This window comes from Leopardus geoffroyi, chromosome D1, assembly GCF_018350155.1.
Source record: "Leopardus geoffroyi isolate Oge1 chromosome D1, O.geoffroyi_Oge1_pat1.0, whole genome shotgun sequence".
In the NCBI taxonomy this organism is placed as follows: domain Eukaryota; kingdom Metazoa; phylum Chordata; class Mammalia; order Carnivora; family Felidae; genus Leopardus; species Leopardus geoffroyi.
In genome coordinates, this window is record NC_059329.1 from 15,702,915 (window position 1) to 15,717,283 (window position 14,369).

The 14,369-nt window shown below is 50.6% G+C and overlaps 1 protein-coding gene across 2 annotated transcripts in view; it reads left to right on the plus strand.

The window, feature by feature from the left end:
- Positions 1-7,156, plus strand: part of TMPRSS4 (transmembrane serine protease 4) — a 33,370-nt gene extending 26,214 nt beyond the window's left edge. Inside the window, exons 8-13 of one of the 2 annotated variants that reach the window (XM_045482983.1) lie at positions 1,954-2,113; positions 2,830-2,996; positions 3,774-3,872; positions 4,059-4,201; positions 4,914-4,972; positions 5,361-5,401. In XM_045482983.1, coding sequence (XP_045338939.1) covers positions 1,954-2,113; positions 2,830-2,996; positions 3,774-3,872; positions 4,059-4,201; positions 4,914-4,949 — 605 coding nt within the window. In that variant the 3' untranslated portion in view covers positions 4,950-4,972; positions 5,361-5,401. Of the gene's footprint in view, positions 1-1,953; positions 2,114-2,829; positions 2,997-3,773; positions 3,873-4,058; positions 4,202-4,913; positions 4,973-5,360; positions 5,511-5,937 lie in introns of those variants that run through there. The other variant, XM_045482982.1, reaches the window with a different exon arrangement.
- Positions 7,157-14,369: the final 7,213 nt, after the last annotated feature.

Consider the following 14,369-nt stretch of genomic DNA (forward strand, 5'->3'; position numbering starts at 1 on the left):
AGGGAACAGAAAACTGGAAAGGACGGAACGGGGCCACCCCAGGCTCCCTCCCCAGTCACTGGGTCACGGTCTGCCCCGTTATCCAAGATCAAATTATCCGCATCCAGTTTAGCAAAAATACACTGAACAGTTAGACTATGTCTAGCACGGTCAGATGCTGCTGAGCAATAGAAAATACCCCACAAGTAAAAGAAATGGCCACTCTCCTCAGGAGCTTATGTCTGAGCAGAGAGCGAGAGGCAAGGCTACACATGTGGCCCCCAGCTGAGTAGTGGCCACAGCCGACATGCCACAGAGAGCGCTTCGTGGAGGCCAGGAGACCCACTGGCTTCCAGCGTGACCTTGAGTAATGCACTTGACCTCTGTGAGGTCCCACTTCCCAAGAAGGCCTTTCGTCCAACGGCCCAAGGGGATCCTGGGAGACTCCCTGCTCTTACAGAGGAGATCAGAAGAGACAACAAGCGCTGTGGTCCAGCTCACCCAATCAGCCTCATGGTAGACCCGAGCAGAGCCTGGAAGGATGGCCAGAAACTGGACAGGCTGAGTAGAACGAGGTCATCATCACTGCTTTTGCAGTCGGGCAGTATACACGCTTCCCCACTGGGTGTTAAGACTTTTTGTCGTTATGTGACACCCACGATGCCCGGCGTGGGTGGGCTGACGCGTGGTGGCTAGCCAATGACCGAACCGTCACGTCATCTGATGTCTGCGCTGAATGGCACTGAAGTCACAAAGAGGTTTAAGTCACAGACCCTCCCTTGAGTCTCACTGGGAAGAATGAAGCACAGCCAAAACGAACATCTGGCCGACACCCGAGACAGGCTGTGGAAATTCCAAGCCAAGAAAAATCCCCAGGGGTTGGGTGGCCTGGAGGTGGTGCCCAGGCTGAACCTTGAGCTGTAGGCTCCCAGAAGGGAGAGACCACATCTGTTGGTCTGTCTGGTCCTCTGCTCTCTTCCCTGCATCCTTGAACACAGTAGGCACTCGATACAAATTTACCGAATGAATCAATGGTTTAGATAAACAGCAAAGAGGACAGCATCTCAGGGACAGGGGCTTCCTTGAGCCAAAACAGAAGGACTCTCTAGGGAGCTATAAGCAGATCAATTCGGCTAGACAGAAACCTGATAGAAGGACAGCAGGCAGCTGCCGGAGGAGGGACTTTAAACTCTACCCTCAAAAGAGAGATACCTCGGGGCTCTGAGGAGGTGAGGTGACTCAGAGAGAAAGCAGAGTTTGGAATAAGAGGTGTCCGTAAAGCCCCTGGCTAGCCCAGGCCCCAAAAGTATAGCAGGCTTTTTCTTTTCCTCTGAGAAGCACGGCTGTGGCAGTGACCTCCAGGACTGGAGAGGCGGAGAGCAGGTCAGGGAGGTGGGAACGGAGGCTTTTGCAAGAGCTTGAGGGACACGATGGAAAAGCCAAGGACATTAGCGTGGGAAAGAAAGGTGTCAAACTGGGAGACTCACACAGCGTGGAGGGGGCGGGGGCGGGGGGGGGAAGGGACTTCGGGAGCGGGGAGTTTAAGATAGGAAGATCCAGTGTGTGGAACTTCCTTCCCACTCTCCCAGGACAATTCGTGGGCATCTGTTTGCCTACACTCAGCAGCAACGGCTGGGGACACTCCACCTGGGCAGGACTTTCCTAATTCTGCATCCCTGTTTGGTTTGAAGGTTGTGAATTCCCGGCACAATGGACACACCCACGATAGAAACTCTTCAACACACCCAAAGCTGAACAAAGGAGGGGGCGATGGGGGGGGCGGGGAGAAGCCTATGGTCTGGAGATTCTCACAGCCTTCCTACAAATAGCTCAAAACTGGCCTGGTCCTCCCCACCCCTCCAGGCCCCCATCATCAGGGCCCTGTTCTAAGGGGACAGACTCTGGGCTCCAAGGGGGAGGCCATCCCCTCCAGAGCCTGACTTCTGATCTCTCTCTCCTTCCTCCTGCCTCCAGCCTGCGGGGAGAGCCTGAAGTCCCCTCGGGTGGTGGGCGGGGAGGCGGCCTCTGTGGATTCTTGGCCTTGGCAGGTCAGCATCCAGTACAACAAACAACACATCTGTGGAGGGAGCATCCTGGACCCCCACTGGATCCTCACCGCAGCCCACTGCTTCAGGTGAGGCCCACACTGCAAGGAGGCCTTGGGAGTGCCCGGGTCCCCTGTCTCCCAGCCTGTGTTTCGATGCCCTCACCTTCCCTTACAGGTTAGCAGAGCCCTGCCCATACCTCTGGGGAAGGACTACTCCCAGGCCCTCTTCACTTATTTCCTTTCCTTCCTTCCTTCCACTCAAGGTCAAGTGATGAGTACTATATTACGTGCCCGTGTGTGTTAGATCCGTTCAGTGCCTTAGAGGAACTCACAGGGTAGGCCGGTGATTCTTAACCTTTTCTGGGATCTGATGAACTCCAAGTTCTTTCCTGCAACCCCCCCCCCCCCACACACACACACACACACACACTCAGCGGGCAGGAGTGTCTGGAGTCAGGAGGAAGAAAGCCAAGTACGTAACGCAACTGGCAAGTACCACGTGAGTAACACGGACCGTAGAAAGCATCGTGGGAGAGAGCGCCAGGACCCCAGAGCTCAGGCACAGGGAGCAGGTTTCACCTGCTTGGAGAGGTTTCACCAGGGGAGAGGATCAAATCCCCTTTTAGAATTGGGCCTTTGGTAGGCGATTCCTCAGACCCGCTCCTTCTCTGCCGCCCCTGCCCCCACCATCATTGTCTCCGAAAGCAGGGACACGCAGCACCCCAGTCTCCAGGGCCCTGAGGACCCAGCTTTTGGCAGAGGCTGCGCAGCACAGGCCTGAACCCTGCCGTCTCTGCCCCTAGGAAGCATCTCGATGTACCCAACTGGAAGGTGAGGGCTGGCTCGGACAAACTGGGCAACTTCCCATCCCTGCCTGTGGCCAACATCTTCGTCATTGAGCTCAACACCACGTACCCCAAAGAGAAGGACATTGCCCTCGTGAAGCTGCAATTCCCGCTCACGTTCTCCGGTGAGAGGCGGCATCTGGGAACAGACCCCCGTAGGGCAGGTTATTCTCCCATTCTGCCACTCGTTCACCAAGTGGCCTCGGCACCGCACTTGTCCTCTCAAGCCCTCGGCTGCGCATTTGTTTCCCGTGAATATACCAGCCTAACGTCAGTGATGCCCTGAGGCCCCCTCAAGCCGTCAGCTCCTGCTGGGTTCTTTTGGGGTCTGTTTTCTCCATGTGCAGCACCTCAAGTGGGAACCGTAGATTCATCCGATCTCGGAGTCGTGAGGGACCTAACAGATCATCTAGTCCATCCGCCACCCCAACCAATGCCAAGAGCCCGCACGCTGTCTCTGCCAAGGGGGTTGTGCCCATCTGGTCTCCCCCAGGGATGGGGAGCTCATTACCTTTAGGGCAGCCCGTGGAATCTTTGAACAGCTTGGTAGATGACTCATGCTTGCATAGTATTTATATCAGCACTTCTAAATGTCATTCCCACAGGACACTTGTCCCTTGGGAGAAAAGAGGGCTCTATTCCCCAAGAAGTTTGGGAAACATTTTTATAGTAGAGCTCTCTTCTTGGGCCATACTAGTGTATTAAAGATTTTTTTTTTTAATATTTAATTTGCTTTATTATGTCTAACCCCTATCTCCTCAACTTATTTGACCACAGAACTTTTTTTCTCATGCCATTTTTGTTAACGTCCTCTGGAACATATGTCCTAGAAACCCTGCTGTCAACCTTTTCAGAGGGCTTAGCCACCAGGCTCTCCCCCTCTTTCTCTCCGCTCCTGGCAGGCACAGTCAGGCCCATCTGCCTGCCCTTCTTTGATGAGGAGCTCCCTCCAGCCACCCCACTCTGGGTCATTGGATGGGGCTTTACGGAGCAGGATGGAGGTGAGTACTGGGCTCGGGACCACAGGGCTGAGGGAGCAGCTCTTGGAAGTGATGGGAAGGAGCGCCGTGCTTCAGAAAAATCATTCGGGAAGCCCAAGCACCAAGGTGCCAGGCAACCCAGAGAATTGTCCTGGGCTGGGGGTAGAAGGCAAAAATGGGAACGTGAGTGTGTTTTCAACTTCCTAGGAAAGATGTCTGACACGTTGCTGCAGGCGTCAGTGCAGGTAATTGACCACACTCGGTGCAACGCAGAGGACGCCTACCAGGGGGAGGTGACCGAGAAGATGCTGTGCGCAGGCATCCTGGAGGGCGGCGTGGACACCTGCCAGGTAGGATCCCGAGGGAGTTCCTTGGATGGGATGTTAGTCTTGGAGAGACAAAGACCAGAGGCAGACTGCCCCGCCTGAGGCCTTGCGTGCGGTGGGCACTCAATGTGTGAGGAAGGGGGACAGAGAAGGCAAGGATGGAAGGATGGAAACAAGCAGAAAGATTTCCAATGTGTATTTCGCATACAAAGATGGCGTTACCCGCCTCACCTGCTCTTACTTCCCTTCCTCTTACTTCCTGTCACTCGAGGGCAGGAACACCGGGTCTACGTTCTCTAGAACCATCAAGATGCCGAACTACACTAGAGAAAACCACCTGATGCTGGATAAGCCCTGGCACAACTCCCCCCACTGACCCCACCGATGGGTCCCTGAATACCTGTTCCCAGAGGCTCTCCCGATCCATTTGCATTAAAGCCCCTCGCCCTATTCCCGCCCCCATTCTCGGTCATTCAATTCCTCCACTCAACAGGGATCTCTTGGTCATCTCTTGAATGCCAGGTAAATAGGTTTGGGGGACAGTGTCTTCTTCCCTCAGGGAGCTCACAGTGGTGGGGGAAGGAGCAGTCAGGCTATGGTGTTATTGGGGGGAGGAAGTCTCGGGGGCTCTAGGAGCTGGGACAGACACCCAAATAAGCACACTTTTCACTATCTGCCTTGTTCATAATCTGTTTTGTTGTGTTTTCTCTCTCTCTCTTCTCCGCCTGACTCTAAGCTCCCCAAGGACAGGGATCTTTGTTCTTTTCATTGATCGAATCCCAGTTGTCTAGAACAGTAGGTGGCACACAGCAGGCACCCCAAGAGTAGCTAAATTAATTTGGGAAACGCTAGGTTAAGCAAAGATAATCAGGCTTCTCACCGCAGAACCCCTTAGAGCCTTCAGTTTGCTAGTGTGTGTTGTGAATGCCTGCGAGAAGGCTAACAGCAGCCGACAACTTACTGGACCACAAACAGACCCTTTTGCCCCAACTGGAAGGCCATTCCAGGCTGCAGGAACAGCATGAGCAAAGTCAGTGAGGGCAGAACAGCACAGAGCACTGGGAAGCAGAGAATAGATGGGTCAAGGCCGGGGGGTGGGGGTGGGGAGCGGGAAAGAGAAGCCCACCCTTCCACCCCACCCCTGCCTGCCCTCTCCAGCACCCCCTCTTCTGGTGTCTCACAGGGTGACAGCGGTGGGCCCCTGATGTATCACTCTGACCTGTGGCAAGTGGTGGGCATCGTGAGCTGGGGCCATGGCTGTGGGGGTCCAAGTACCCCGGGAGTATACACCAAGGTCACCAGCTATCTCGACTGGATCTACAGTGTCCGGAAGGTGAGCCTCCCTGTCGTGTCCTCCTTCCCTTCCTCTACCCTCAAGGTATCAAACCATACTCAGGTTTGATTCAAACGGCTCTGAGATAACGCCTTGCATCCTAAGTAATTTTCCCTACCAGTGACAGCCTGAGATTCCACCATGAAGGACTGAAAGTCTCTAGGATCAGAGATTCCCCTTCAATGCAAACGGCTTAGGGTACGGAACACACCCAGCTTTATCACTCTCTATTCCCTGGCAGAATGCGACTATCAGTGAGTTTCCAGAGAACAGATTCTGTTGAGAAGGAGGGTGCAAAGGCTTAAGAAACTTTCCTCGAAAATAGACAGAGAAGCAAAGCACTTCAGAAAAGGCAGGCTATTTTTGCACACGTCACCACCTTGTCCAGTTTCAAATCACCTGCCTCTCTGTTGGTCTTTTGTCGTAGTCTACACTATGATGCTTCCGCCCCTCCGTACTGCTGGGAGCTCCTTCCCCCCTGTCCTGCCTCCCTGGGGATCCCCCAGAAGTCAGACGGAGCAAGAGCCCCCTCGGGCGCACCTCTCTGCCCGCAGCCTCAGCATTTCTTGGTGCAGCAAAGGGCCTCCATTCCTGTCAAAGACCTCACAGGCCACAGGCCCCCAGAAGAAAGTCAGCAGCCCCAGCCCGGCCACCCCTGGGGCTCCAGGCACCCCAAGGAGAAAGACTGAACAGGCCAGCCTTCCTGCCAAGGTCTCAGAAGGCATTGCTAAGCCAAGAAATTTTCCTCCTCTACTGAACGGAAGTAGGCACTCTGGTGAGAGCCCAGATCACCAAGGGCGGCAGCGGAAGGAGGAGAGGTCTGAGCCAGCCCTCCCCTCCTCCACCCATCCCCAAGCACACTCAGAGCAAGAAACCAAACGTAACATAGGATGCACTGTCCTGCTGTTGACACAACTAATGTTACTGTTGTCATTGTTAGCCCCGTGGCTGCTGCTATTCAAAAGGCCTGCGAAGCCTTTGACACAGGCTGACTGGGCTGCGTGGTAAGAACTGAGCGAGGACTACTACACCCCTACTGCATCATGCTTGGGCCTGGGCAGGGAAAGGTCCTGGGGAGCCCAATGATTCTCGAAGAAGGAGAAAGGAGACCCAAGACTGGAGCTGCTGAGCGAGGGCAACAGTGAACTTGCGGACTGGGGAAGCCAGGGTGAGCACGGCTCCTTCCCACACAAGGCCGTCTCCCACTGCCCTCCTCCCGGTTCTCCTGCCTGCCCTACCAGCCATGGGCCAGAGATAACATCTAGGATTTGGGAGGGAGGTAATTTAGGCATTCAAGGCTGAAGTCAATCATGGCTCCCCCAGTGGCTGCAAAGAGGTACTGCACCTCTGAGTCCTGCCTGGAGAGCCCAGGGCGTGGTTGCTTGCTTCCTTTAAAGAAAAGACATTTATCACCTGCAAAGTCTGAGATGGTGCCCAAGTGGGTTTCTGGGGACATAAGCATGACCATAAGCACTCAAATGGTCACAGAACTAAGCCCCATGGACTTCTCGGGCCACTGTGTGGAGGCCCAGGCGTTCTGAGGACCCTCTCGGTCGGATCGTAGAGAAATACACTTGCTGATGCTTTACTAGGCTCTCAGGAATAATAAAAATCTTCAAAGGCAAATAAATACATAAATAAACCAAAGTATCAGAATCACGAGCTGAAACGAAGGTAGAGATTGGGAGCAAGAGCTAACTAAAATCTTGGGTTGTCCTGGAGACCAAGACCTATATGAAAGTTGAGACCAGAACTCAAAACCCAGAGCCAGTGCTCACAATCAAAGATCAGCCAAGATTTATCAAAAAGAAAACCCCATGAGGGACGCCCGGGTGGCTCAATCGGTCTGCAGCCTAGGTCAAGATCTCACCGTTCCTCAAGGTCGAGCCCTGCGTCGGGCTCTGTGCTGACAGGTCAGAGCACCTCCCCGACTCGTGCTCTGTCTCTCTCTCTCTCAAAAATACACATTAAAGGGGCGCCTGGGTGGCGCAGTCGGTTAAGCGTCCGACTTCAGCCAGGTCACGATCTCGCGGTCCGTAAGTTCGAGCCCCGCGTCGGGCTCTGGGCTGATGGCTCAGAGCCTGGAGCCTGTTTCCGATTCTGTGTCTCCCTCTCTCTCTGCCCCTCCCCCGTTCATGCTCTGTCTCTCTCTCTGTCCCAAAAATAAATAAACGTTAAAAAAAAAATTAAAAAAAAAATACACATTAAAAAAAAATGTTTTTTTAACCCACGGTGGGAATCATCAAAAACAGCGAATCATCAGAAAACCAAGCACTTGACTTGCTGGCATTACCAGATTAGAATAAAAAACCCATAGGGTACCTGGGTGGCTCAGGCAGTGGAGCATCCGACTTCAGCTCAGGTCAAAATGGGCTCTTTTCCACATTTTAAAATATTTTTTAAACACTTTCAAAACATACAGAAAATTTACCATCTTAACCACGTTTTAAGGATATGGCTCAATGATTTTAAGTCCATTCGCTCTGTTGTGTGGCCATCAATCCCGTCCATCTCCAGAACTGTTTTTCCCTTCCAGAACTCCATATCCCCTTAAACAATAACTCCCGGTCTTTTCCTCCCGCCAGATACCGGAAGCCACCCTCCTACCTTCTGTCTCTACAAATTTGGCGACTCTAGGCCCCTCATGTAAGTGGAATCATATAGTATTTGCGTTTTTGAGCCTGGCTCGTTTCAGCTGGCACGCGGTCTTTGAGGTTTACCCATGGCTATAGCCATGTATCAGATTTTCCTTCTTTTCAAAAAAATTTTTTTTTATTTAAAAAAAATTTTTTAACGTTTGTTTATTGAGAGACAGAGAGAGAGAGCATGAGCAGGGGAGGGGCAGAGAGAGGAGGAGACAAATCATGTGAAGCAGGCTCCAGGCTCTTGAGCTGTCAGCGCAGAGCCAGATGCAGGGCTCGAACCCATGAGCCGCAAGATCATGACCTGAGCCGAAGTCAGACACTCAACCGACTGAGCCACGCAGACACCCCAGATTTTCCTTCCTTTTTAAGGGTCAATAATATGCCATTATTTATACCACATTTGGTGTCTCCATCCATTTATTGATGAACATCCGGGTTGCATCTACCTCTTGGCTGTTGTGAATAAGCTGGGCTAAGCGTGGGTGTATACATGTCTCAAGACCCTGCTTTCGATTCTTTGGGTGTACACCCAGAAGCAGAATTACTGGATCACATGGTATCGGTTCTTAATTATCCGTTGCTTTCCCTACGGATCACGCCACGTTACGTTCCCACCCACCGTGCACAAGGTGCCCATTTCTCCACATCCTCACCAACACTTACTTCCTGTTAAAAAAAAAAAAAAAAAGAAAGTAGGTATTTTAATAATCAAGCAAATGTGACAAGCAGGTTTGAAGAAGAACTAAATGGAGCCCTTAGAAATAAGAACTGTAATTATTAAACTGCAAAACAGAATGTTGGGGGTAAATAGCGTTCAAGATGGAGACAAAGAGACTGGAAGGTAGATGGAAGTCACTAAGGGTGCTGCAGAAAGAGATAAGGAGATAAAATATACATGTATACAAAAACAAGGCTAGGGACAGTGGAGGCTAGAATAATAAGGTCTAACGTATCCAGCTAAACCCTCAGAGGCCGAGAATGTAAGGATTAAAGAGAAATAATATCTAAAGAGATAATGGCGGAGACTGTCCAGAACCCAATAAAAGGTGTGAATCTACAAGTACCCCATTTGCTACCGTAGCGTACACACATACAAGGTACAAACATGCCAATAAACCCTCACCTAGTGAGGGTAGTGAAGCTTCAAAACACCCAAGATGAACAGAAACTCTTTAGAGCAGCCAGGGAAACAAGCCAGACTGTCTATAGCACCATAAAGACGCCAGTTAGACTGCCAGCAGACTTCCCCCACGGCCGTAAGAGAAGATTCTGTCTCCAGTGTGCCAAGACAGTGGAGGTCCATCGAGAATTGTGAACCCTACAAAACTATCCTTCAAGAATAAAGACATGTTCAGGAAAATGACAGCCCCGAGTTTGCCCCCGACAGGTCTTCTCTGAAGGAAAATCTCAAGTATGTACTTTAAGTTTTGATTTAAATTCCTGTTAGTTAACATCCCGTGTATATTAGTTTCAGGTGTACAATGTAGCGATTCAACACTTCCGTACAACACCTGGTGCTCATCCTTAACCCCCCCCCCCCCCCCCACCGCTCTGGTAACCATCAGTTTTGTTCTATATGGTTAAGAGACTGTTTCTTGGTTTGTCTCTCCCTCTCCCCCCGCCCCGCTCATTTGTTTTGTTTCTTAATACATACGAGGGGCGCCTGGGTGGTTGAGCATTCAGCTTTTCATTTCGGCTCAGGTCAGGATCCCACGGTCAGCCCCATATCAGCCTCTGTGCCCATAGTGTGGAGCCTGCTTAAGATCCCCTCTCTCTCCCACCGCCCCCTCCTGCTCGTGCTCACGCTCTTAAAAACATTTTGTTTCCCACATTAGAAGTGAAATCATATTTGTCTTTCTGTAATTTATTTCCCTTAGCATAATACTCTCTAGCTCCACATCATTGCAAATAACAAGGTTCCACTCGTTTTGATGGCTGAATAATATCCTATTGTGTATACACACACACACACACACACACACACACACACACCACATCTTCTTTACCCATTCATCAGTAGATAGAGCCATGGGCTGTCGCCATAATTTGGCTATTGTAAACAACATTGCTATAAACATTGGGATGCATGTATCCCTTTGAATTCGTGTTTTTGCATCCTTTGGGTAAACTCAAGTATGTACTTTAGAAAGAAGAAATCTACCTTCAGGTAGCATGGTGGCTCAAGGTGGCAAGGGGAAGCTCTTTACAGAAAAATGTAGCTTATCAATATAAGTGAATGATAGAAAACTTGCAACTTCTTTTTTTTATTTAATTTTTTTTTCAACGTTTATTTATTTTTTGGGGGACAGAGAGAGACAGAGCATGAACGGGGGAGGGGCAGACAGAGAGGGAGACACAGGCTCCAGAAACAGGCTCCAGGCTCTGAGCCATCAGCCCAGAGCCTGACGCGGGGCTCGAACTCACGGACCGCGAGATCGTGACCTGGCTGAAGTCGGACGCTTAACCGACTGCGCCACCCAGGCGCCCCGAAAATTTGCAACTTCTAATGAAATAATGGACTCAGGCAAGAATCCTCAGTCAAGGTGAAACCCATTAAATGAAAGGTTTATGGAGACCTGGATATTTGCTTAACGCCCAAGTGTCACCCCACAGATGCCTTGCTGATCTCAAGAGGAAAACCTAACTTTAAAAATTAAGGAGGGGTTCCTGGGTGGCTCAGCCGGTTAAACATCCGACTTGGGATCAGGTCATGATCTCGCGGTCCAGGAGTTCAAGCCCCACGTCAGGCTCTGTGCTGACAGCTCAGAGCCTAGAGTCTGCTTTGGATTCTGTATCTCCCTCACTCTCTGTCCTCCCCCCGCTCACATTCTCTCTCTCTCAAAAATAAATGAAAAAAATTTTTAAATCAAGGAATCAGGCTGCCATCACACCGCCCAGCGGAATAACCAGATATTGTGCACCTCCCAATAGGGGCATGAATTATGCAGGTGGTATCACCTAAGGGCACCTTATCAAAAATGCTTAACCTACACCTTCACATCTAATTTCCAGCTTCTAGGAAATATAAAAGTTGGAAGAACAAATGATACCACTTGCAAGCTCGAAGACAAACCCAGAAGGAGGGACATTCTACCACATAGGTGGCCCAATCTCTTCAATAAGACAATGTCACCAAAGGCTCTTAAGAGGCCTAACAACCAGCAGCAAAGGACATTTGTGCAAAGGGGTAACTGGGGCAACGTGAATAGGATCCGGGGATTAGAGGACAGGAAGGGATTGTTCGTTATGTGTGACAATGACATTATACTTTATAAAAACAGTCTTCATGTGTAGACACGCATGCAGAAGTATTTAGGATAAAATACCACGAAGTTGTCATTTACTTTGGGGGAAAAGTAACAGTTGACACAGTTATGACAAAACGTCATCGAGTGAAATCGAAGTGATACTTACTATTCTACTTTTCTGTACGTTTGAAATGTTTCTCAGCAAATAGGTTTTTTTTTTTTTTTTTACTTATATAAACAGAATAAAAATAGCCCCAAAAGTGATACAACTCCAAAGAAAGGTCGATAAATGCACCATCGCAGAGGAAGCCTGCAGTATACTTCTCTCAATTATTGATGGGTCAGGCGGGCACAGTATTAGCATAGAAGATGAAATAATCCGATTAGCAGGCTTCACAGACAAGTGTAGAACCTACCACTCAACCCTTAGAGAATAAACCTCCTTCTCAAGCGCATTTGCACAAAGTTAACCACGTCCTAGGCCACAAAGTCTCGACACATTTCAGAAGTCGTATGGGCACCCCGCACCCTGTTTTGTGCCAACAATCCCCACCCAGCCTTGCCTGCGTCCCCCACCCTCCCACCTCTAGGCCCCACCTTCCTGCCTCGCGTGAACCCGGCTCTTTGGTGTCCATGGCTCTAGATACCTGGGCACTGCCCTCATTTCTAACACCGCACCAGTCTCCCCACCCCCTCACTGGGGCCAGGGCCGGGCTTTGGCTCGGTCGGTCTTCATGGCGCCCACCATGGTGGGAGCCACGGGCAGCTTTAGCACCCAGAGCCAGCGGACTGTGTCCCCACTGGCTTCCCCCAGGCCTGCCCGGAAAGGCTGAGTAACAAAACACGGAAATTATCATCTACAGGACAAATGTTGAATAATGGAAGATGAGACAGGAGGGAGCCAGCAGATAAATTACTCCTCCTTCTTCCCAGGATGGAACTATTCAGAGAAGCCTAGCTCCCCAGGGACGGTCCTGTGAGTCAGCTGATGGAGCTGTGGTCAGCTCAGGAACACCTCACCTTGTGTTTGCTTGCTCTCCCTCCCTGCCTCCCAACCCTTTCCCTCTAACTCCTGCCTCCGTCCCTGGGTGCATATTGTGAATGGATTACCCAGTTCTAAATAAGGCTGAAGGGTTCAAGTAAAGAGGAAAAGTTCCCCCTTCAATCCCCGACCTCCCTCCTCAGAGGCAGCCACTGACCTCAGTTGGGTGCGTATCTTTCCAGACTCTTTACAAATACTGAGCCTCTCTGGGTTTCCATTTCCTCATCTGTAAAATGGGGCCAATAACACTGCTGCTCCCCTCGTAGGGCTTCGCCATCAGAGCTAAATAACCAGATCCGTGTAAGGTACTCAGAGAAGCCCCTGGTCCAGCAGGGGCTCAGAGTAGGTCAGTGACGAACATGTCGTTATTACTTACAGATTTCTGTCAATGGCTATCTGCTTGTTCTACAAAATGCACTGGCTTTAAATTCCAGTTCTGCTACACAAGAGTTACATCTTCGGGAAGGGTGTTTGTTTTTTTGTTTTTGTTTTTCTTTTTAACGTCTCAGTGCTTGGCTTCTAGCACGGGTAAAATGGGGATAATTATACTTGCCTTCCAGGAATACAAGGACACTTCAATATGCTGTAGGAAGGGCACTTGGGACGCTAGGGATTCGATCCATATTTGCCTTCGTCATTACCACACAGGGCCGAGGTCCCCCCAGCTTGCTCCCAGAGGCCTCCGCGCTTACCGTTTAGGGCCAAAGGAGAAGAGAACACTGGGCAGGACAAACCCCCCGCTTTTCTTTTTTTCTTTTTAATTTTTTTTTAACGTTTATTTATTTTTGAGACAGAGAGAGACAGAGCATGAACAGGGGAGGGGCAGAGAGAGAGGGAGACACAGAATCCGAAGCAGGCTCCAGGCTCTGAGCCGTCAGCACAGAACCCGACGCGGGGCTCGAACTCACGAACCGCGAGATCATGACCTGAGCCGAAGTCGGACGCTTAACCGACCGAGCCACCCAGGCGCCCCACCCCCTGCTTTTCTAAGCCTCTGGAAAGGCAGTGCCCAGGGTGAGAGACAGGTTTGGGCCAGGGACCCACACCTGTAGTTTCAACTAGTACTTCTCAAGTGTGCGCGCAAGTCACCTGGGAAACTTGTTACGAAGCAAATTCTGCTTCAGTGGATTTGAGGTGGGGCCTGAAATCCTTTCTAACAAGCGGACTGGTGATGCTTATGCTGCGGGTCCCCAGACCGTACTTTAAGAAGCCAGGGCCCAGGACCCCTGCCCCTCCCATGGCCCACCTGAAAGCCATGTCCAGATGCTCTGCCTTGCAATGTCAAGGGCTCGAACAACGGACCTCACAGTCCATTCTGGCCTCAAAGGGCTGCCTTCCCTCTGAACAGATAAGACACGTCGTTAGAGACCGCAGGCCTCTCTGCAGATCCCATCCCTTCAAGGAAAGGGCAGGGGGAGGAATCTAGATTTCCCCCAGAGAATGGACATAGCTCTTGCTCCCATGGAATTCACATCCCAGTTAGAGAAGATACTAATAAGAAACAAGTCAACAAACATAGGCCTCCTAGAGATAAATGCTTTGAAGTAAAATCAAACGGGTTAAGTAGCAAGTGTCTGAGCTGGTGGGAGGTATGATTGTAGATACGATGGCCAGAGAAATCTCTAAGGAGAGGACATTTGAGCAGAGACCTGATTGAAACAAGAGAATGATGTGGGGGAAGAGCGTTCCAGCAGAGGAACAGCATGTGCAAAGGCCCTGAGACAAGAGGACCTGATGTCTGAGGCACAGCAACGAGAACGATGAGGCTATGAGTCAGCAGAAGGAGAGTATTGGAAAAAGATATCAAAGAGGCAACAGGGGCAGAACAATAAAGCCTTCTAGGCAGTTGTGAGGGGTAAAATATACCGGAAAGCTCTGAGCAAAAGAAGATCTCATTTTTTGTGATTTTTTTTTTAAGACGTCC